A 24,089-nucleotide genomic window follows, 5' to 3' on the forward strand; every position below is an offset into this window, starting at 1 on the left:
GTAAACAACACCCGTGGCACAAGGCACAAACGGCTTGGCGTGCTTTTTTGAACATCTGTTTTTTAGACTTCCCTCTGCCTTGGAGTTGACTCTTAGACAAATCTGTGGTCTCTCGAAGTCTGTATCGAATAGCGTATTATTCGAAATTATTAGAAAATTCGAATATTTGGACTATCCTAGGAAAGAGCATATTGCTCATTTCTCACTTGATATGGAAGAACAAGGTGTTTTTTATGCTCTGCTTTGGGGTGTACACGGCGTTAAATGGGACTTCGGCGTGGTTGTGTTTCTAAAAAAAAAACAACGAAAAAACACCTGGCTGTGGTTTTATTTATTAAAGCGAAAGCATTAACTGTGCCATGGAGCGAACCAACGTTATCATCTTCTGAAGCCGCTTCCAAACGGCACCTAAATTCCCCTGTCCCAATGGAGCAAAGCCTGTCATCTGTAGCAGTGATTTGATGGATAGGCTCCCATTGGCTGGTGCGCATCATAGTTTCAAGGAACGCGACCCCATGGCGCTGTGGGTCCCGCGCCGGCAGCGCGCCGGTAAAAGGAACATTGTGGTGCATGCTTGGCCGCTTCTGCTATTTTCGACGCTGACGAAGATGGCGGCGCCTCTACATTGTCGGCGGCCGCAACCTCTGCAGTAGCGAAACCTGCCCGTCCATGCAAGTACACCGCAGACGAACTAAGGGAGTGGAATAACGTAGCACAACTAGCGAGGAGGCAGTCAGCGAAATCCACAGTCGTTGTCAAGTCTCTGAATACACGGTGGGTGGAACGAGCAGCTGCGCAACGCGCTATGAGACAGAACAAAGCCTTTCGAAAGTGTGAGGTGTAAGCGAATCGCGATTCAAAGAGTCTCGAGTGGCAAGAGGGAGGCCCTTCCACAACGCGAGGCGGAAGCAATACGTCCCAGGTGGCATGCTTTTGCATTTACAACTCGTAAGAAGTGCTTAGGTGTCCTTGGATTTTTTTTTAAAAATATTTTATTTACTCTCGAGGCTGATGTATTACAGAGTGACAACAGAAATAAACACGATGGGAGGATAATATAAAATGATTAGCCATGGCAGTTTTGAACAAGTTGGTGACAGGAGCAATGGAGGCAGGGAGGTGGGTCCGGTCGGTTCAAGTCTTTGGGGTGAAGGAGCTGAAGTGGTGCAACTGCACGATATGCCAACCTTCAACTGATGCTTGCTGTGGAATGAAATGTAGACTTTTGGGTTGGAATGGTAAATCTTATACAAGAGACAAATGCGAAAGATGTTTTGGCCCAGTGAAAGGTCGGGTAAGCGAGCGAGCGAGCGAGAATTTTTAATGCGTTGGCATTAGTACCCAGATGACGGAAAACCTGAAGGCGTCTGTCCGTGGAGAAAACAGTGGAAAGGGAGGCGTGCTGCATAGAGAGCAGGAGGGTATTGAAGGACAAAGGCAAAAGGGAGGCAACGTCACTGTGCGGAAGCCAATGCACGCGTGGGAAACTAGGGAACAACGAAAGCAGCTTCAGGGGGAGGATTAACGAAAAAATAGAGTGCAGGCGAGCTGGTGTAAGTTGAACATGATTGTAAACCTGAGACTGGGGCAGAAAAGAGAGCACAACAGAAGGTAGTGCTCCTCTTTTACTACCTTCTGTTGTGCTCTCTTTTCTGCCCCAGTCTCAGGTTTACAATCATGTTCAGGGGGAGGATGCTGCTGCTAAGCGTGCAAGGTGGGCGAATGAGACAGAGGAGCAAAAGCAGCGCATAGCTCGGCCGGCTGGAATGCGGCACAAGGAGCGGCAGGCCGGTGTGGGTCTGGGTGCAACAAACACTGGTGCGAAGCGGGTTTGGCAAGCCCGCTTTGCCGGAAAAAAATTAAAGGAAGATCCTAGGGAATGCGTTAGCATGACCCTTGGGAAAGGCCACACATGTCCCCTTTTGGGAAATGCAGCTCTGACCTTCTAACGATGCCAAAAAGAGGCAGCAAAAAGTAGAGGAAGCAAAAGTGAAAGCCAAAACAGAAAAGGCTTGAGGTAACACCTAAGCACTTCTTATGAGTTGTTAATGCGAAAGCATGCACGTTGCTCTTCCGCTCCCTTCTTTTATTTTTTTTTTACTTGCGTCGACGGTCAAGTGCACGCGCTGACCTTGGTTATGGAGCAGTGGAGCTGCTGTCTCACGGACACGCAGTGCCATGGGGTGGCCGTCATTGAAACTGACGCGCAGCAGCCAATGGGAGCCTCGTCGTTGCGCACCAGCTAATGGGACCGAAGCTGAAATCCATCAGCTTTACTCCGCTCCTATGAGATCGGGAAAACTAGGTGCCGTTTGGCTAGGCATTTCGCGTGGTTTCATAGCTGGGAGCTGGCTTCACTTAGAGAAAGGATTTAAGGTGCCGTTTGGCGCGATTTCAAAGCTGATTGTGTTGGCTCGCTCCATGGGACCAGTTTATGCTTTCGCATTAAAAGTGAAGGGGTCAACATTAGCGTTTATCAAGGGGAGACGTGTGTGGCGTTTCTCAAGGGTCATGTTAACGCATTCCCTAAGGATTCACCAATGGATCTTCCCTTAATTATAAACAGAGAACAACAACCGGTCAGAAAAACCCTTAGTGACTTTTCTGTCCCCAAGATGCACTTTGTGCTCTAAAGGGAGAAAAGACAACCTAAAGCAGAAAATAAAAAAAAACAGGTTAGATTTTAAGGGACTTCTTAGATTTACTGCCAAGTTCAGTGATGTGATTGTTGTGCTAATTACACCAAAGTGTAGCAATGGGCTCACCCTTCTACATGCTGCTACAAGTCACCAAAATTTGACGAATTTGCACCAACTCTTTGCCAGAAGCTCATTTTGGTCCTTGATTGCCTTCTACTAATTTAGGTCTCGGTACATTGTCGATTCATTACTGTAGGATGATGCCCATTTTGGACGATTTGTAATATTGGTTTAGATTACATACCGTTCGGTTCGACCTTCAGATTAAACGTGACAGTTGTCGGAAGTTCTCCAACATATAGCCAGCTCTAGTTGCTCAAAGTTTGAGCGGCTTTGGTAGCTCTGGCAAGTGCGCTTCATAATAGGCATTTGCGCACTGCAGAGAAGCAACCATATTTTGGGCTAAGCGATTCTGCATGCTGTGCTTTGCTGCAACGCAGATGCGTTCTTGGAGAAAATTTCTTTCAAGTGTGGTGTTTAAAAAAATAAAAATTTGGAATGTGCACGGCACGTGTTGATATGATGATGCAACATCGCAGCAAAGTTGTCCAAAGAGAACCTCAGTTATTATGCATAACTGGGGCCCTAAACTCGTCAAATACAAAGTTGGAGGCAAAGTTGACGGAGCGCGCCGATTGGACAATCACGACAATGACTTCGCGTTTTTCTCGTCGACATCCAATCGGCGCGCTCCGCGAACTTTCTGCTACAACTTTGTATCTGACGAGTTTAGGGCCCCTGCAATGTCTTGAATACCTGCATACATCATTGGTCAGGTTGTGATTGTTTCTTCATGTTTGAGATTTAAGAAGCAATATTTGAGTATACAGAGAAGGTTGATGCATATTCGAATACGTATAAGGACGCATAATAGTTTATTTTTTATATGAAATCCCTCGTTTTTTTTACCTCTCTGGTGGTCTTTGACTCTTTGAAGTCACGGTGAATCAATAAGTAGCTTATGTAAAAATTAGACTAGTTTTGGCTATGGATGAATGGGTGCTTGCCAATAGACTGAACGAAATCTGCTAGATTTTGTTTAAGGAAGGACACTACCCAAAAGGGTTAACTTTTGAACCTTCAGCTTAATATGAATGAAATTTACACTATGTACTGGCAGTTGTGAGGCAGAATGCAGTGGAAAGTTTCATCTGTGCACATGAATTGTGAAAGCAGTTATAGTGGTAATTTTATCAGGAACATATGGACATGGTTTAGGTAAACTATCGTTAGAAAACTAATGCAATGCCCAACATTTTTCTTCACTAGATAAACAGCAGAATGCCTGGAGAGTGCAACTGTGAAAACAGTTTCCAAAAAGTAATTTATTTTATGCTAACATTACGCTGAAAAATCAAATAAATTTCTTGCCTTTTATCTGGTCGACAAAATCTTGACATCTTTCATAAAATACATCCCCAAAGTAAGAAAACAGTGCCACAGCTGCGTTGCCCATTAAATTCCACTTAAAGGGGCGGCGCAATGATTTTAAGATTAAAAGAATTTGCATATCTTCATTTTTACGTTGTTTATCGTGTTCCTGAGGATAGAGAAAACATCCACTATTTTCAAAAATGTCTCAATTCCGCTGCATAATCGTAAAGGAAAAGTCTAGCTTTTTCCTCCACCTGCAGCCGCGAGTGGCAGCCGAAGGAACTACGGCGAAAAGATTATGTGACCTCGCTCGGCTATAAGCTGCAACATGACGCCCGCTAATTTCAGCAGAGAGAGAGGGAGAGGAAGCGTCCTCCGAGAGGGCACACGGGAACCTACACGGCACCCCAAATTACGTCACTTAGAGGGGAACCAGGTGTGACCCTGAAGACTGGGAGTGAGCTGAGGGGTTCCCGAAATGCCAATATTTATCTTTTTTTTTACACAACAGCTAGGGCGCAGGCAAAATCTGTTTTCTGTTCTTTACATAGAAAGGTCAGAGGCCAACTTCCACAAATGTTTGACCGAAGTACGGAAATCATTGGGGTCATTGGACACTACCCAGAAAAAAAATTTCTGCAAAAAAAGTTTATTTTGAAAAATGCCATATTCACATCCATCAACATCTAGATAAAAATTCACAGAAAGTTTCATTTGTTTACTCAGCTTAGTTATTTTTTTAATTAATTATTTTTGGTCCACTGATGCTTAAGAAAGGGTAGAGGTTCAAGCATTTTAGCGCATTTTTCTCAGTTCAGCTTTTTGGCAGCAAATCCCACCTTAATAAAACTCGTTTCAGTATGAAACTATCGAGAGACTAAATATTTGCGGCTTATATGCCGAAATTTAATGGAGTTGGTTACTATGAACTTAGATTCTGCATTTTCATGTACCTTTATTATGAAAAATCGTTACTATTTGCAAAACTTGGTAAATGTGAAAAAATTGTTATTTTTTCCATAATTTTTGTTTTTACCTGAGAAATGCATATTTTCTGAAATTTATTTTTATAGTAGTTGGCAGCAGGTATTCCAGCATGCATTCCACCCGAAAGATATGTGTTTATCAACACCATTTCTCAACGATGAATTCATTGAGCAGATTTCATGTTCTAATGTAGTGTACCTCATAAAATTGGTTCACAGGGCTGAAACTTTGCATGCCCTCCTTCTAAATGGCTACAAACATTACCTGCAAACATCATGCCGACTGAGCGAGCGGCTCAAAAGTTGACATTCCCAGGTAGTGTCCCACCTTAAGAAACACAATGAGTGAGCCTTTCCTCTTGTCCCGTTACGAAACGATAGTTTTCCTAAGGTGAAATTTAAGCCAAAAAGCGGAACAGAAGAAAACATGTTCAAAGTGCTCGAACCTCTCTACCTTTTCTTCAGCATCGGTGGACCGAAAATACTTTATAAAATAAAAAGAACTATGCTGTGTAGACAAATGAAACTTTCTGTGAATACTCTCTGGATGTTGATGGATGTAAATATGACATTTTTAAAATAGCTTTTTTTGCAAAAATGTTTTTATGGATAGTGTCCTAAAAAATGTCCTAAAGTGTAAAATATCGCGGAAGTGCCCACTTCGTTCAAACTCCCACCGTTAACATTTCACAGACTTGGTAATTCCACAATTATACGTGAGGTGCCCGATTTGACCGGACAAGCGCCCATGTCTAGATTAACCCAGTTTTCAGTGAACGTGGGGTTGCTTCCCCGGTATTTTACGGTAAACATGTTTATTGCCTATATACAGATTTTGCATAGTCATGAAGCCGTCCACATGCAAAAGTTGTTGGTGTGCTATAATAATGAAAGCTTTGTTTGAAATGAAATAAAATTCACATTGTTATAGCAACTGTCAGAATTAAAAAAAAAAAAAAGATGCAGCTGCTGTTAGAGGACGAAAGCATACATATTGTATGAATATTTTGTTTCCGTGTCTGGTGCTTTTAAACAGGGCTGAACCGCTAATTCAGTGTTTTGGGAAGTTACATTGCAAGCAATTCATGAGTAGTGGCACAGCAATGTGACAGTAAAGAAGGCACTATATTTTTATCTTGCGGTCTAATACTTGATTTTTTATAACAGGTTATTTACCATAGATAGAATGCGAATGAATATCATAGTTCTGCTCCACAGGCTCTTTGCTGCTCCAAAATGAACTGGTGAGTGCTTCAAACAGTGCTCTAAAATGACTTGAGCCAATCACACCACTGCAAGCTGCATTGAGGACGGGGAAATGCAGTTTTTTGTGGTTTTGATATCATTTGGCTCTTAGTGTAAAACTTCTGTCTCTGACCCAAACGCAGTGCAATTGTTCCATTCCTTGGTGGGTTCCTGAGTTTGATAAGACTCCTGACTGGGCGAGTTGGTAGTTCATGTTGAAAAACGTAACAGCGCACAACTAGAGAAACACTTGCAAACTCAGACACATAAAAAAAATATACACTAACTCGGCGCTGACTCACAACTCTTGTATTTGTATTGTCTTCTTCTTCTATGGAAAAAGACCCACCTCCTCTTTTTCTATGCTCTAGGGAAGAGATGACGACCTCAAATACAGATTACATAAATTAGAACCCAATAAAATTGAGGAATTATTTAAAAAAAAAAAAAATTAAAAAAGTAAAAAAAAAAATAAAGAATTCTCACTGCTGGTGCCTAGGAGAACTTTTGGTTAGATACTCCAGCTCCCTTAGTGAAAGAGTTAAAGAAGGCCTGCTGACACACTTGTCACTGTGTCTTTCGATGCTTGCTGCCTCGATAATCACTTATGTCAGCCGACAAAGAAGGTGGCTCCATCATCATGCCGAGAGATACGTTTGAAAAAAAGGCTGTAACTGCGATTGAATCCGTTTTCGATGACCACACGAATATCTCCTTGAGTAGGGTTAAACGGGACGCAAGACAATTCTGCCAGTCGCTTCAGTTAAAAAAGCTTTGCTCGGCTATAGATCGCAGCAAACACTTATCCCTAGAAATATTCTTTAGTGGGAAAACTCATAAACCTGATTGCCCTCTTAGAGTCATTGTCTCGGAGTTGGGAACACGGCAAAAGTCGGTAGCATTATTCTTACAGGACAGACTAAATTTGTTGACTATTGATGACCCTTACCTGATCCGGAGCTCGTACGAAGTCTTGAGCTTCCTGGAGGAACATCAAGATAGGGATCTCAATGTGTTCTCTATAGACATCAAGGATCTTTATTATGCCTTGCCCCAGGAAAACCGCTTAAGATGCATTGAAGAGCAGATCGATGCCTTTGGTGCCGTTTCCTTCCAGACAGCGTCACGTCTTTCCCAAAGCCAGTTTTTAAATTTGATCACCATTTATCTCAAGTCCACCTTCGCTATTTGGGAGGGACATGCATATCTTCAAAAGAGAGGGATATGCATAGGATCTTGTATTGCCCCGGTCCTCAGTGACCTCTATTTAGCACACTATGACAGAATTCTACAAGAAAGGTTAGATACGTCAAAAGTAGTGAAGGTGTGTAGGTACCGTATGTGGATGATTTCTTAATATTCCTTGACACAACCCACAACAGCTTTAATGCCTTAGTGACTGAAGTTACTGCCAGTTTTAAAAATTGTATCGAACCTTTGGAAATCACTTATGAACTCCCGGTTGCAGGGTCATTAAGATTCCTTGACCTTAGACTAGAAGTGTTAGCTCGGCATGTATACTGGTCTTATGAGCCTAGAGGGAATAAACCACTCCTTCCATTCCACTCGGCGCACTCCAAACTAGTGAAGAGAGGCGTCGTGAGGATGTGTCTAAAGAATTCAATCACCAAATCGTGCACACACACAATTGAAAAGAGCTTCACTGGGCAAGTCGCAAGGTTAAAGTCCGCAGAATACCCTGATTCCTTATTGACGTCGGTTGTTGAAAGGCTCCTTAAAGAGATCAAGCAAGGTGATAGCGTGAATCGAAACCCCAGGGACAAGCCAAGAAGACCAGTGGTAATTCCATACATGCATAAGTTCTCTCATAACCTTAAGAGGGCAGCGAATTGATTTAATGTAGATGTAGTATTTTCGGCCCCAAAAAAACTCAACGGCCTGTGTAAAAAGGTAAATTCAACTTCAAATACTACTGTAAGTTGCATCAAAAAGCATCGAACCAACTTTGTTCCCTGTGTAGAAGCAGTAATTTATTCCTTCCCACTTTCCTGTGGGCGAGTGTACATAGGACAGACTGGTAGGTGTGGGAACGACCGCCTTCGGGAGCATGCCAACAACGTCGTCAACGCCAAATTTGGACATTTGGGAGTCCACTGTAGGGACTGTGGGTGTTCGGCTTGTATGAGTAACTGCACTGTGCTAGGAAGGAGCCCCAATCAGCTAACCAGGGAGATTATCGAGGCAGCAAGCATCGAAAGACACAGTGACAAGTGTGTCAGCAGGCCTTCTTTAACTCTCCCACTAAGGGAGCTGGAGCATTTTACCAAAAGTTCTCCTAGGCACCAGCAATGAGAATTCTTTATTTTTTTTTTTTACTTTTTAATTTTTAATATTTAATTTTTTATTTTTAAATAATTTTTACATTTTATTGGGTTCTAATTTATGTAATCCGTATTTGAGGTCGTCATCTCTTCCCTAGAGCATAGAAAAAGAGGAGTTGGGTCTTTTTGCATAGAAGAAGAAGACAATACAAATACAAGAGTTGTCAGTCAGTGCCGAGTGAGTGTATTTTTTTTGGTGTGTCTGAGTTTGCAAATGTTTCTCTAGTTGTGTGCTGTTACGTTTTTCGTCCTGAGTTTGGTTTGTTTATCTTCATATTTGCTCAAACAATCTATCGTTTATGCATCTCAAAGTTTACCCCACATACTCAAAACTATGTGCCAGCGGAATCTCATATACACCTCCTTCACAGGGAACCAACCTTTTCCGATGGGCCTTTTTGCAGATTTTTTGACTGCACCGGAAAGGTGTCGTGCGGCTCAGCTTGAAATCCGAGCTGAAACCACATCAGTTTCAAGCTTTTCGGTGCAGACTTTTAGATACAGTGATGACTCGTTAATATGTACACCTCCGTTCCCCCCAAAAATCATCCATAATGTGAGTTGTCCATAATGAGACAAAAATGCATGTATTTTCCCAGGTTGTCCCTAAAAATGATGTCTATATAGTGGGGTGTGCATAATAACAGGGTCCATATTAATGAGACATGACGGTAGTGGGAAATCTGATAGTAGTATAAAATCACTGCTGCCATTTTTTTTATAACCTTTTTGTCAATGTTTGAATTATGAAATGAAATCTTCTTTATACCCAGCACTTTGTAGCCTCCTCCTATGTTTTTTTGCAATGTGACTCATCCAATGGGTACATGAATTCTTCATTGCTTTCATCATTAAAGGCGACAACTTTAGCTTTGACCGATTTGGCGGGACCACTTTTATTACTCAAGATAGGTTTTGCATTTTGCTTCTCATATTCGCAGCATAGTCCTCCTTTGACAGGGACGCTTATATCTAGAAACGGTAAAATCTCATCCTCCGGCTGTTCTACAGTAAACAAGCTCTGGAACAGCTGATCTCACCAACATTTCCAAACCCCGTGAATCCTTCTCCTGAAATAAGTAAATAAAAATGTCATCTACATTCCACCTTACTAGGCAACTATTCAAGCCACTTCCATCTAGACCAGGGGTCGGCAACCTTTTGCAGTGGTAGGCGGAGTCATCACGAAGCCGACAAAGAGGAGGCAAAAAGGAAGGGAATACATTCTCTGCCTAAGTATGGGAGGAGATTCCGGACAATGCCAATTGGTAGTGCTCCTTGTTGCTATCTAACCCATTTGACATAAAAACTGCTGTGTGGTCCTTGAGTCTGTGTAAGGAAGCGGCCGGTGGGGGGTCCTTTTTTGGTGTCGTTCTGATGGCCGTATAAAACTGCCTTGCGTTCAGCATGCGGCCCGCTGGCCGTGGGTTGCTGACCCTTGGTCTAGACTGTCAGTCACTGAACTAAGGTGTTGAATTATATTTCTGCCAGCATTGAAACAATGGACGACCCTATACTCCATCTTTCTCTATATACTTCTGGCTTTTGTATTCCGCTACTGTTGTTCGGAGGTGGGGGTCCAGGATAGAAAGAAAAGTACTATCCACTGCTATGCCTGCTTTAGACTGAAAGGTAATATATCTAACTCTAATGCTTGTCTAAGCTTTTGCATCAAACGAACCTTCTCCAGTGAATACTAAGTCTAAGGCACGACATTTGGGCAGTTCCAGCCGTACAGCCTACTGGAACTGCCTAGATGTTGAGAACGGCTGGTTTGATGTCTACTGTTCAAATCAGACACATGCCCTTTCCCTCTTTTAACCCGCCAAATCTGTTGAAATGCCCAGATGTATGTAGACGGTGCTCCAGTTGGAACAAAATAGTGCCACCCAGAGAGGCCTTCGTGGAATGTTCTATAGTGCAGTGATGCGAAACAGTGAAGCCTTGCAAAACATGCACCAGTGCGAAACGGTAAAGCTTGACGCGAGAAAATGAAGAATTGCAAAGACATTGCTTGTAATTTGGGAAAATTTGAAGATACCTGAAACTGTGAAAGTGTGCTGCAGATGGAATAGTATTTGTTAGTGTTAGAGGCCCTGTGTGTTGAAGACTGCCGCCTTGCCCCACAGACGTTCCCCAGCTGGCGGATCTGGTGGACAAGATAAGTGGGGTGGTGCGCAGCCCCTCGTCTGTGTCTTGCCGCACTGGGCTGCAGGCCACTCGCCTGTGCGTGGGGAGCCTGCTGCGGTCGTGCCACGCCCACCTGGTGCCAGCCCTGCTGGAGGCCTGCATGAAGCTCAAGGACAACACCTACTGGCTGGTCAAGGTGCGCTGGCCCATTTTTCTACAAAGCCTCGGGACGTAAACTCCTACTTTCAAAATGTGGAATTAGCACAACTGTCATGGCGTCGTGACGAAGTGTGACACTGTGACCTGATGTCGTTGTCACAATCACATGTGATACGATATACGATCATCATCGTGACGTTACTTAACATAGCCACGGCATCGTGCCACGTGACAACGTTGCTTGACGTCGAGTTAATTAGAGACGCAATCTTCACTCCTCAATCTGACAGTTTCTTGTCCTCTAAACAAATTTAAATGATTGCTTCTTAAATACTACATTCCATGCATTATAGAAAGTAGGAGATAAAGGTTGTTGCCAAACTGCGCCGAATTACGCCATGAACGAAAATCTGCTACATCTTGCAGCACAATGCCATTTTTGCTAATTGCGCCACACCTGCTCTGAGATCGGCTTAAGGTGAAAAAATTAATGTTTTCTTATTAGTCTACCTTAATATTCATAGAAGTAGAAGGAGAGAAAAATTGTACAAATATGAATTTCACAGGGTCTCTTCTCACCGTTCGCCGCACAGTCGGAGGCTCGAACACCTACATCCACAAACACTCATACTAAAAGCGCAAGTCACGGGACATTCGCTGCATGCCCTTGATTGGTTTAGCCGATGAAACAACACATACAAGGACATGACGAATTTCATGATGTGATGCTGCGAATCAACCGGTCAGAGCTTTTGATGCACTGGTTGGATCGTCGCTGACATCATATAAATTTCCAGATGATGTCGTCGATGTCGGGAAAGAAATCTCCTGAGAAAACTTTGCAAAATAGTAGGATTGCCGATTGCTGCTGCTGTGATAAAACAGAACGAAGGTCTTGTACTCCTGATGAGATCACTTGATTACCATGTCTGCGACATGCCTACGTCCTGTGACTGCAGAGTACCATGGCACTTGGGCCGTTCGCATCAACCTTCACCGCCTTTCACCAGCGTGCGCACATCGAGCTTTATCGCTTTGCACCAGGGTGCTAGGAGCAGCGACTGACCTAGGGAAGCGCATGGCTTTGTATGATAGGCACGCAAATTATGCTCAGGATTAGTACGGGTCGAACTTCTTTTTCCTAATTGTGAAGCAATTTCTAATTAAAAAAATAAAACAGAGAAAGAGAGAGAAGAAAACACAAATTTATATATATTTCAATAAATATGGTAGTCACGGTAGTTCCTGTGCAGCTGTAGATTAAAAGAGCAGCACACTTTGATGTAACTTCGGTTCCTACGCTGCTAAAAAGCAGTGTTACCATTAAAGTGCAAGTGTAGGCTTTTATAATATTTTTGGGTGGTGGTTCTTGCAGTTTATGATATTAGAACCTTGAGTTTGGTAAGTTGATTAAACTTATGGGACACATTTTTATTGGTAGACGTGTTAGCAGATATTCTCTTGCTGGCATTTTACAGAAATTATATTTTCAGGCTAAGCAAACTACGGAGTGTAAAATGAAGATGTGAGAGGAGGATTTATTGCGATGAAGTGTCGCGCTATGATTCACTTTTAACCATATTTTAATACCCATGATAAATTAAACCTACTCAGACTAGAGCCTTATTTAAGAAGACTATGTTCCTTTTATGCTCCGTCTACTCTTATCACAAACGGTAATAAGTAATGTGCTCGAGTATCAAAGAGGAAGCCTTGATCATTATCATAAAGGAACTCATTTAGAGATGCAATCATGTTTTCATTGTCAAGTGATGTGCTAACAGATGCTAGCATCTGCTCCAAAAGCGTCAAATGGCTGCTCCAAACCAATATTTTGACCGCTAAATAATCTGCTACAAAAGGTGAAATGGCGCTTCCATCACTGGAATCGTGTCGCCACAGTGTGGCCAAAATTGGAAACATGTAAAAATGGGGATACCGCCGTACGTCGTCTGCTACGGGCACACGTTCAGAAGCATGAATCTCGACGACGCAATCCCGTTTCCGGCTGAGCTGGGCCCTCCCCATTAAATGCTTGTTGTTTTTGTTGTTGTTTCTTCTAACTAAAGCTTGTATTGTATTGTTTCACACGCCTGGAAATTCAGCAAAGCGATTAATATTAAGTTGGATGCTGTCATAATCTTAGTATTGGGGTTTGTAGAACTGCTGGTCCCACATATTTTTGTGATTTCACACGATCCATAGCTTTCATAAAACATTCAGTGTTGATTGGAGCTGTGGGCTGATTTAAAAAAAATGAGACGTTTACAATTCGCTGTAATGCCGAATTAGAGCGCAGCTCTTGAGGAGGAGGAGGAGGGGAGGGTACGGAGAGGAGGGTATGCCCCTCCTCCTCCTTCATACCCTTTCCTCCCCTCCTCCTCCATACCCTCTCCTCCTCTCTTCCCCTCCTCATACTCTCGTCCTCCTCCCCTCACCTCCCCCTCCTCTTCCCTCCTTCTCACCTTCTCCTCCCCATCCTCCTCCTCTCATTCTCCTCTCTTCCTCCTCTTCCTCGTCCTCCCTCCCTCCCCCTTTGTGATGTCACTCGTGACCCTCGTGACGTCACTTGTGAAGGTCACGGCCTTGACGTGACCTTTACTGTGAAGGTTGTGACCTTCGTTGTGACCTTCACGTGTGACCTTCGTGATGTCACTTGTGACCCTCGTTATGTCACATGTGACATCACGTGTGACGTCATTATGGGAAACGTACCATAATGCAACGCGCGGTTACGCCAATGGCAATGGCGACGCCGCTCAAGCCGGAAACGGGTGCCTAAGAGCTGCGTTCTAAAATAACCCAACTGATCGCCACCCTTCAACAGACTAATCAATTGATATATTCTTTAGTTGATTTTCCTCCAGTCATATTGCATGAAAGACGTCAAAACTACAGTGTTTTACTATTTTCACTATGTCATAAATGGCATATTGCACTCCCATTGTAAACTTCTCCTTGTGACGCCTACTATGATATGAACGCGGGAAGGCTTTTAAATGGGGACACTACCTCGTAATGTCAACTTTTGAACTGCTCACTCAATCGGCGTAGAAAAAAGATTTCTGCAAAAAAAGTTGTTTTAAAAATGTTATACTTACATCCATCAACATCTAGAGAGTATTCACAGAAAGTTTCATTTGTTTACACAGCATAGTTATTTTTTTTATGAAGTGTTTTCGGTCCACCGATGCTGAAGAAAAGGTAGAGGTTCGAGCACTTTGAACACATTTTCCTCTGTTCCACTTTTTGGCTTAAATTTCACTTTAGGAAAACTATCGTTTGGTAACGGGACAAGAGGAAAGGCTCACTCATTGTGTTTCTTAAGGGGGGGCACTACCTGGGAATGTCAACTTTTGAGCCGCTCGCTCAGTCTGCATGACATTTGCAGGTGGTGTTTGTAGCCGTTTAGAAGGAGGGCATGCAAAGTTTCAGCCGTGTGAACCAATTTTATGAGGTACTATATCTCCAGAACCAAGTAAAGCATAGCTTTGCATGAAATTTGCTCAATGAATCTATCATTGAGAAATGGTGTTGATAACCACATTTTTCTGGTGTAAAGCATGCTGGAATAGCTGTTGCCGGTTACTATGAAAAGAAATTTAAGAAAATATGCATTTTGTAAACAAGAAAAAGCATTAATTTTTTTTCCACATTGTTAAAGTTTTGCAAATTACAATTTTTGATAATAAAGGAACATGAAAATGCAGAATTTAACTTCATAGTAACCGTCTCCATAAAATTTTGATATATAAGCTGCAAAAATTAAGTCTCGATAGTTTAATACTGAAACAATAGATTTATTAAGTGAAATTTAGGCCAAAAAGTGGAACTGAGAAAAACGCGTTCAAAGTGTTCTAACCTCTACTTTTTCTTTAGCATTGGTGCACTAAAATAATTTATAAAAAAATAAATATGAAGTGTAAATAAATTAAACTTTCTGGGAATACTCTCTAGATGTTGGCGGATGTAAATATGGCATTTTTCAAAATCAGCTTTTTTTTTAAGAATTTTTTTTTTCTGGGTAGCGTTTTTTTTAATGTGAAGTAATTTTTAAGTTATTATTTAATCAGTATGATCAACCTTGATGAGAATTACAAGCATGCTAAAGGTGTTTACCGTGCAGGCCTGTGTCCTAAAAGAAATAAAGATGCCAAAAATATTTAAACATGCATTCTTTTTTTCGAGAAAAAAAAATTATAGCATATAAAGCATCACTCGAATAATCTGAAAGTTAATCGATGAACTGCCCAGTCCCAATATGTGTTAGGTTAGGGCAGAGGGTTATTGGAAAGTCTCGTGAGAGTCACTGACCCCCTCATCAGTAAAAGAGTGTTGCAGCGGCCGATGCTGCCTGTGTCGGGGTGCGGGTAGTTTGCTAGAGTTGCAGAGTCTACTATGATTGAATAGAAGATTATTTAGCCAGAAATTTATAATATTAGCCTCTTGACATCCGTGGCTCTCCCCGAGAAAATAGAAGCGGGTGTTTTTCGCACTACCGAGAAGAGTATCCAATAACACGCATGCTGCTATTGCTCGGTTACACTCGTCTATTCCACTCACGGCAGATATATTAAAACAGTTTGTGTCACTTGTCTCTGTTGTCCTGCAAACGAACAGTTTGTGGATCGTAACTAGAAGAAGCACTTTCTCTTCATCGCATCGTAGTAGAATTGTTCCGGCTCCGAGAAACTTACCCACACCATGGCACAGTCAAGGGAAACAGTGGCTGCAGCGGAACTCAATAACACAAAAATTTCTAAAACAGCACCATCTTGTCTCCATGTGAAATATTTATATTACTGCAAAAGCTAAAAGTTAAGAGAAAAAAAAAAATGCATAGAACCTGGGGTTCTACAATCCACAGTATCAGTATTATGTAAGTATCCTGGTTGTAATTCTTTATTTTGTTGAATTTTCTTGCTGATGAACCAACTTATCGCCAACTTTCTTGGAGTGTAAACAAATGATACTTTCTGGGAATACTCTCTAGATGTTGGCGGACATAAATAGGATATTTTAGTGCATCGGCGGATGGCACTAAAATGAGAATTTACACTGAACAACCACAAACTTCGCAATGTTTTCCCGGGAATATCTTAGATGACAGTCATAAAATATCAATAAGCAGTAAATAAACTTTTGAATGCATATAGTTTTGATTCCTCGGCTCTACAATTTTTTTTCGTAGTGTCTGGAGTGCCATCTGATGGCACTCTTACAGAGCGTTCAAGTGCCGTCCGGCGGCACTCCACTCGCGCCTTTAATGCCGTCCGAAAGTCTCGTATAAAACGAATTTTCAAAACTACTTTTTGGAAGCTGTAGGGTAGCTTAGTGGAAAGGTCTCCACTCCATACGCAGCGGGACTTGGGTTCAATCCAAACTGGACATACTTTTTTTTCTTCCGAACATTTTTTTTTTTTGTTAAACATTTGGCAATATCTACGACATTCCTTTTTTACACTTATCACTAAAAAAAAAAAAAATCTTGTCGACAAAATTCACCTAACTAAATGGTATGGGACTCCCTTTCCGTAGACAGCAAGGCTCGGGTTGCCTGCTGGACGCCGCGAAGCGGTGTGTATGACGTGGGAAAAACGGGTTTATAGTTCTGTAATTAGCAGCCACATACTGTTGCCACGAAGTGGCGTGAACGCAGGTGGGGGGGGGGGGGGTGGGTTAACATGCTTCCCAGTGATACTACATGTGCAGTCCGACTTTCTTTTGGACGGCACTTATAGGCACGAGTGGAATGCCGTCGAACGGCACTCTAGACACAGCCTTTTTTTTTTTTTATTGAATCCTATAGCTTACATTCACAGAATTGTAAATTTATGACTTTCTTGACAAAGGAGCGTGATGTTCCTGAGGACTGTAATTGCCTGCGTATCATAGAACGCTAATCAATTAATATTTTGATATTTCCTTGAAAACCTTTTATTCCACGGAATGTCCCAGAAAGTTTTCCACATACATCTCTTTTAAAGATACAACTATGTAACATAAATAGTTCACTTGGAAACAGACATTTGTCATCGTGATCCATACTTCCCAATGTCTGCCGAGCAGACTACGCGTAAACACAAGTGGTTATTTAAATTTAGGCTGTATGCTGGTAACACAATTCAATCTTCACTGAAGTACCGAACAGTACCACACCATTTTCTGCTAAAGTTGTTTTCTCATCGATACTATGTGACAAAATAAACGGAAGAATTTACACTGTCTCGCACACGAACGTGGAGAGCCTATGGGGTGGCCATGCCTCTATCCCCACTTTGATGATGATGATAGTACGGCAGTAGCGCTACACCTAGGTTGATCTCAAGGCCAATAGAGAGACCTTCGACGTGGCTTGTGCACCCATGGAAAATCGTCTGGTTCTCTGAGATATAGAGGCCACTTCCCTTCATTGATGAGTTCAAAGGGAAAAAACAGAAACTTCCAGCCTCCCTGAAAAAAGGCGGGTCGACTGCTGGGTGTGGAATGACCGATGGTGGAAACACTTTGGGGTATACTGCCTAAGCTCAATGTGGGGAAGAAAGTGAATTCTGAGGAACATCTTTCAGTCTCGTCCTTTTGCCTCAGCTGTAATGTAAACTCGATAGAGCTTCTTCGTGCTCACGTGTCGCCTTTTCCTCGCCTCACCCATGAGTTCCGCTTGCTACGTTTAGCCCCTTGCCAGTCTGCTGGCATCCTTAGCTTCCCGGGGGCTACGGTTCTTGGAATGCACCTCGGAGTGGTGCGTTTAGCATCCTATCGAGGGTTTGCGTTGAAGGTGCATCAACGGCCATTGCGATGGCCTTGCTGTTGAGCGTGTGCCTTCTGCAGTGCATATTTTGCACCACCTTTCTCGGCGCGCGCAAGTAAGAATGAACACCAACATGGTGCGATGACATCACTTGCAAGCCTTGTGTACCACCCACGCATCGAAGGTGGTTATGTCACAGGTGCCACCTTCTCACGTTGTTGGATGTCGCATTCGTGGCTAAAGGTTGTAAACGTCTTTTTTGGTCTGCGCCCAAAAAAGAGGTGTGAATGCAAGTGCCACTGAGGTTGCAGCGTCCCCACTTCTGACTGCTGAAGCTTCGGTGGACTTGCGCTGGGGAGTGGCCTGCAGCAACACAAGCGTCTGGCGTATCCACTTGGGTTACTAGGATGCCGACAGTCACGAGCGTGGCTCGGAGTGTAGACGAGCACTTCAAGCTTTGTTTTCTCACGGGGCCACTGCTCCTGCCCCAGGTGGAGCTTGCCGAGATGATTGGAGAGCTGTCATTCCGTGCCTTGCAACACCTGGAGGCTGTGTCGGGCTGCGTCTGGAGAAGCGTCTGCCCACGCATGGCCACCTACCAGGAGGTTCTGGTGCAGGGCATTCTCCTGGACCTCCTGGGAGACGAGGACATCCGCGTCAGGACTGCGGTCACTGCTTCCCTCTCCAAGTGAGCCGCTCTCTTTGTCACTTGCACCCAAGCGCTGGAGCTGCTCCCTATAGCCTTTACTTTTCCAAGCGCGTGTCTTTGAAGCATTAGACTTTTTCAAACAAAATCATAATTCGAGTGTGCAGAAATCTGCAATTTCTATGCTTTCGTTCCAGTGCTCTGGCATCGAGCTTCGCCGCTTTGCACCGGTGCGCCAGGAGAAACGGCTCGTGTGTCGGAGCATCTCGATTGGCTCTGTAGTCTTTTGCTCACTATTGTGGGTTAGCTTTCTTTGGCCATAATCATAGTTTGACCCTCAATTTTAAAGGTTAAATTAAAAGCTGGAAAAGAATATCTCTAGCTATATTTGAACAAAAATTTGTGGCCTTTTCTCGCATACAGGGTTAGATCAAAAGCAAGAAATGCTTTCATTAATACATTACAGAACTAATCTTGGTGCTGCGGGCAACACAGCTGCAGCGAGAGCGGTATTCACGCGTGACGTGAAAGTGTGGCGTTAACAGTATGCCTCGACAGAGCTGTACTGAGGGGTGAAATCAACTTGGGGGCAGCTGGCTAACTCCACATCGGCTGCCCGCTTCACACCTCCGGCATAAACCTGAAATGGCAATTTGCGTGCAAAAAGTGACGTTTCTCATTTCAATGTGCTATTGGGGTTCCGTGACTAAGAGTGCACACTCCAGTAAAGTTTTATTGCCATTTCTGATATATTTCCGAAGAAATAAAACATTTCCAGCGAGCCGCCGCTCGCAAATCATACGTTTTGCGAACGTGAAACTTCTGTCTGTACCATTTTCAAACTGCGGTAGCTCCGTGCCGGTTAGGCCTCGAATGGTGATCGTCCCCTCGTTGGAAAGAGCATTTCTTTACGATTTCAGTACGGCAAACAGCTTTGTCGAAAAGTAAATGCTATACGAGGTAGAACCCTGTAGAAATAGCTTTGGGGTGCCCAAGAATTGGAATGCCTGTTTCCCAGGTGCATCCCGCAGCTGTACTATGCTGAGGAGCAGCCCGGCGAGAGCGCAGTGTCGGCCGAGGCGGCGGCGGAAAGCAGTCTCCTGCTTGGCTGGCTCCTGCAGGACACCTGGAGCTCAGGACCCCCCCGGGTACACGGCCTGGTCGCTCCCTTCTGCTGCCGGGCACAGGGCGCCGCCCATGCCGAGGCGGCCCTCTCACGCCTGCTGCACTTGCTCCGCCGTCGCCTGCTCACCTCCTCCAACAAGCACCTTCTGGTAAGCCCCTCGTGTCAAACCTTTACCAGATATTTTTTTCTGCTTATTTGGAAATAGCTTTCTCGGAGCTGTTTTTTATTTTTTTTATAAAGTGTGAGTATATGTGTAAGCTGTTTTCTCACTATACCTTAATATTTCCGCTTTTAAAATCGTGGTGTTTCTCTGATTATTCTTGTTATCTGTCATAATGTGCAGTTTATCTTTTTTCTCTAAATGCCTTCCGTAGTAAACCCTCGTTAACCTAAAGTCATAAGAACTAGAAAAAATTTGGCAGAGACACTTAAGACTGCTTACTTGTAGGAAGGTGAAACCATTCCTACTTGCGGTGCTACAAGCAGCACGCCACGTCTTCCTTTTTCACGCGGCGCTCCGGCAGTCACATTACGCTCCCCTACTGAACAGGCGCAACAAACTTCGCCGGCTTCACAACGGCTTCCACGACGAAGCAAACGCGTTGCTGTGCTTTTCTTTTTGTTTTATTTTTGAGGTGTGTCCGCTTTGACCTTCAGCGCCCCTGCAGGCTTCCGTCACCAAGCATCTGCGCTGCTGTGGTTTTCTTTGTATTTTATTTCAGAGGCGCATGCTTGATGACATATTGGTGTGACCATCTTTCGGGCGCAACGCCGCCGCTTTTCTGCGTAATGGGACATGTAAGGCTTTCGCCTTAAAAAATTCGAGATAAGCGGAGTTTTGAAACTTCAGGTACCCAATTTTCATTGCACTGATCACGCATTGGGTAAATGGAACCCTTTCAAAAATCATGCCAATAAGCAATATTTAAAATGGCAGTGCCCCTAGTGGTTCAGGTGCACTCTGGGAGCAGGAGATTGCCAATGGGTAGTTTCGGTTTGGATTTCACCGGTTTGTGCATCTGTCGTCTGCTATCGTCTCCGCATCACCATTGCTTACGTCATCGTTGATTGCTCCACACTTACGCATGATGCAGTAAGTACCCTTTTCTTCTCGTTGCTACATATCAGACACAGCTAATAATGAAGCAGTTACAATTTTGCTGGGACAGGGAGCAAGTGAAAACGCCGCAACGGCGAAGTCAAGTGAACGCAGATTGACGTACACCGAACACCGTGCCAGCCTACTCCATGCATTCGTTTGCAACCTTGAGAGCAGCCACTGAGACTAGGACTCCAGTTTTATAACACCCTTGCCTTGCCGATCGCTATTTTCAATCAGGCTAACGTGGTATATGACGAATCTCGCTGCACGAAAATGCGTTAAAGGAGAAACATGTACCTGTTGCTTTGTCACTGTGAGGAAATTGGCCACAGGAACAAGGGTGTTATAGAACTGGAGTACTAGTCTCGATAGCTGTTCTTAAGGTTGCAAACAAACGCCCGCAGTGAGCTGGCACGGCGTTCGGCGTACGTCGATCTGCGTTCACTTGGCTTGGCCGTTGCGGCATTTTTGCTTGCTTCCTGAGCCAGCAAAATCGTAATTGTTTAATTATTGGTGTTTGATATGTTGCGACTAAAGTCACAGAATGTTCCCGAGTACCGAAACTCTCAAGCTTCATATTAGAACCGAGTCGCGGCGCAGCAGTCGCTCCCCTACCCATCCCCAAATATTGCACTGCCCTGTGCAGTCCAGGCGAAGCGCGTACAGCATATCACTCATTCTTGTGTGAGCTCTTTAGTCCACTTTTCTGGCTGTGGAGATACTGGTTTGGTCTTATTAAAGTTCTTTCCTTCGTTTCCAGTGATGCTTGACTTGCTCATCACTCTCTCGTCTCTCTCTCTTGCCTTGAAGCACATCAAATTCGAGTGTTAGACTTAGCGTCTGAGGCGTAGAGTTTGAAACGCAGCACCAGCGCAACCGGAGCGAGCAAATGAGCCGGAAATCTCTTTTTGCGAACCAGATTAGCGGCTGCTTGTATAAAAAAAAGTAGAAAAAATCAATGCACTTTCCATTTGGTCTTTACTCATCAATGCCCTGAGCTTCCACCCGTGCGTACCCACCGTAGCTGTGGTAATGCGAAAACGTTTTATATATGTTTTTACAGCGGAGCTGTTAAGTGCTAGTTTTCCCAGGATCGTGTCCCCCGCAAAGAAATGTCGACACAAAACTCTGGTTGCCGCCGTCACTCATAGATGGCGGTAGCTGTCCAGAGTGTTGTGTTTGCCGATTGTCCGCTTGCCACTGTCGCTCGTAGATCACGGCAACATTTCTTTGGGGAAAGAAAAGCGGGAACGGAATGAGCGGCGAAGTGCGAAGCAGCACGAGTGGTTTTGTAACCGCCGCTATCGCCTAAAGTTACACTGCGTCGAGTGCTTCAGATTCCCTTGCGAAAGAAGAGCAGATCGCTCGCCTGGAAAGCCACCGCCAAGAACAGAAGCCACAGCTCCGCTGCTCTTCCTTTTTCACCGAAGTGGAAGGGCTGAAAGTTTTTTCTTTGGGCCGATCCACAAAATGGTGGACTGATAATTTCCACCATGGGCTCAACCAGCCAATCGGAACAGGGTTCTACGGGATTTACTTTCGGTAAGTGGACTGAGTGGAATTTGGTGTTCTGGGAACATTCAGTGACTCTAGTAGGGACGAGAAATAATAAAGGTACTGCAACGCGCGTAAGTGTGGAGCAATCCACAACAACGTGAGCAATAGCGGTGCGGAGACGATAGCAGACGACATATGCACAACCCGGTGAACTACCTATTGACAGTCTCCTGCTTCCAGAGTGCACCTGAACCACTAGGGGCACTGTTATTTTGCATATTGCCCATTGCCTTGACACTCACACAGAAGGCCCCCTTGGGGAGAACAAAATGACAGCAACAGAATTATCAACAAGCAACACTCATAAGGTGAGACAGCAAAACCAAAGTGTAAGAATGCAAAAAAACAACTTAAAAAACATGAACAGAAGAAAAAGTTGAAGAGTGGTAAATAATGTTGAGTGCAAGGGAGAGAGAAACAACAGCACCCACTGCTAAGCCCACCAAGCCCTATTGGGGGAGAAAAAGAAGCAAGACAACAAAAATCCTCGAGGCACAGCTGCTCCACACTTCGCCGCACTCATGACACAGGACATACTTTTAAACTTACTTCTTTATTGTGAGCTGACGAAGGGGCTTAAAGGGTAACTGCAAAGAAAAAAAAAGTTTTTTTAAACAGCCTAATAGACCATATGCGAAATGTAGAGTGCCATGTAGTAGTGGGCCGAGAAGTACGTCCGCCATCTTGGCAGCGGCAAGAAAAAGAAACCAGCCACCTGACCGTCAAAGACTCCATGTAAACAAGCGACCGCGCTTCGTGCAAGAGATGCGTTGCCAAACGCTTTGTTGCGTTTTGCTGCAGACGTTATCGCTGCGGACCTTCGATTTGTGCCTGACGGGAATGCAAACAGGGTTCACAATTTTTTTCTTATTTTTATTTGTTACTTGAGACTTTTGACAAAAACAATCGGTGACAATGCCAAGAAACATGCGGACGTTATCGCGCGGCGTGAAGCCATTTACAACTCTAGACTGTTCCACTAGGAAGAGCGGAGAGAGAAAACATGCCCTCCCCCTCTCACCCCGTGCGTCGTCTGCTCTGCTGAGTGGGTTGTACCTAACATCTGGCTGGCGTTAAAACTGTTTAAAATCGCATCATTTCGGAAATTTCAAGCGCAGATGTGCGGATTTTGATATGCAAGTTATTGTGTAATGCTATGCTCAATAAAAAAAACTAACCGAGTCTAATTGCAATGTTACCTGCTTGCAAATAAAAAAAAAGAAAAAAAAAAAAGGAAAAACTGTGTCAGAGTGGACGGTCGCTCCGGCAAAAAGTAAATCCGGTTGCTGTAGCTATTTTACTATACGAAGTTCGTACTGGTATAGGCCTTTAGCGACAGTGAGTGGAAGTCTAGAATAATGTATAAAAACGTGCTTGCCTGGCACAATAGACGCAGTGGTTGAGGAGCCGGCTGACTCCACTGTTATTGAAGTAACGGAACAAAGATACGCTAGTTGATAATTTACTGAAATAAAACAACGGAGTGCTAGAGGCTGATTTTGGAGTAGCCATAAATGTTCTAAGAATGAGAACCACTTCACAACGGCAGCCACGAGCAAGAGTTCAATGTTCGGTACAGCCCGCCGGTACAGCCCAAAGTAGTAGAACGGCAACCTCCCGGTTTGTCGTCTGCTAACAGAGTCGGGCGCGTGCCCTCTCTTTCGTTTTGCCTTGCCGAACCTGATGAACTTCCTGGATGTGTGGAGAGGGCGCTGCGGTGTAACAAAATGGCGCCGCACTGAGAGCGCGAAATGGAATGGTAACTGGGCCCTAATCTTTTCAGTGAGATGTGTGAGATGAGCATGGTTTCTTGACGCCACGGCTGCTCCATGGTTCCGGCCCTGACTAAAGCTGTGCCTATATTTCGTATCACTAGCTGCCTGCAGTACAGGCGAAGGCAATGCCCGGCGAGGGAAGAAAGGGAAAGTACTAGGGGGGCTGGAGAGGAAGAGAGAAACCTTCTTTCCTCTCT

The 24,089-nt window shown here is 44.0% G+C and overlaps 1 protein-coding gene across 2 annotated transcripts in view; it reads left to right on the forward strand.

Annotated features, from left to right (window-relative positions):
* The window catches only part of LOC8038527 (huntingtin), a 209,288-nt gene that overhangs the window by 29,610 nt on the left and 155,589 nt on the right, over positions 1 to 24,089 (forward strand). For both annotated transcript variants that reach the window (XM_040504714.1, XM_029978929.3), the window contains exons 14-16: positions 10,776 to 10,972; positions 18,178 to 18,374; positions 19,351 to 19,606. In XM_040504714.1, coding sequence (XP_040360648.1) covers positions 10,776 to 10,972; positions 18,178 to 18,374; positions 19,351 to 19,606 — 650 coding nt within the window. The remainder of the gene's footprint in view (positions 1 to 10,775; positions 10,973 to 18,177; positions 18,375 to 19,350; positions 19,607 to 24,089) is intronic.

Source organism: Ixodes scapularis, unplaced genomic scaffold, assembly GCF_016920785.2.
Source record: "Ixodes scapularis isolate PalLabHiFi unplaced genomic scaffold, ASM1692078v2 PGA_scaffold9__187_contigs__length_104089568, whole genome shotgun sequence".
In the NCBI taxonomy this organism is placed as follows: Eukaryota; Metazoa; Arthropoda; class Arachnida; order Ixodida; family Ixodidae; genus Ixodes; species Ixodes scapularis.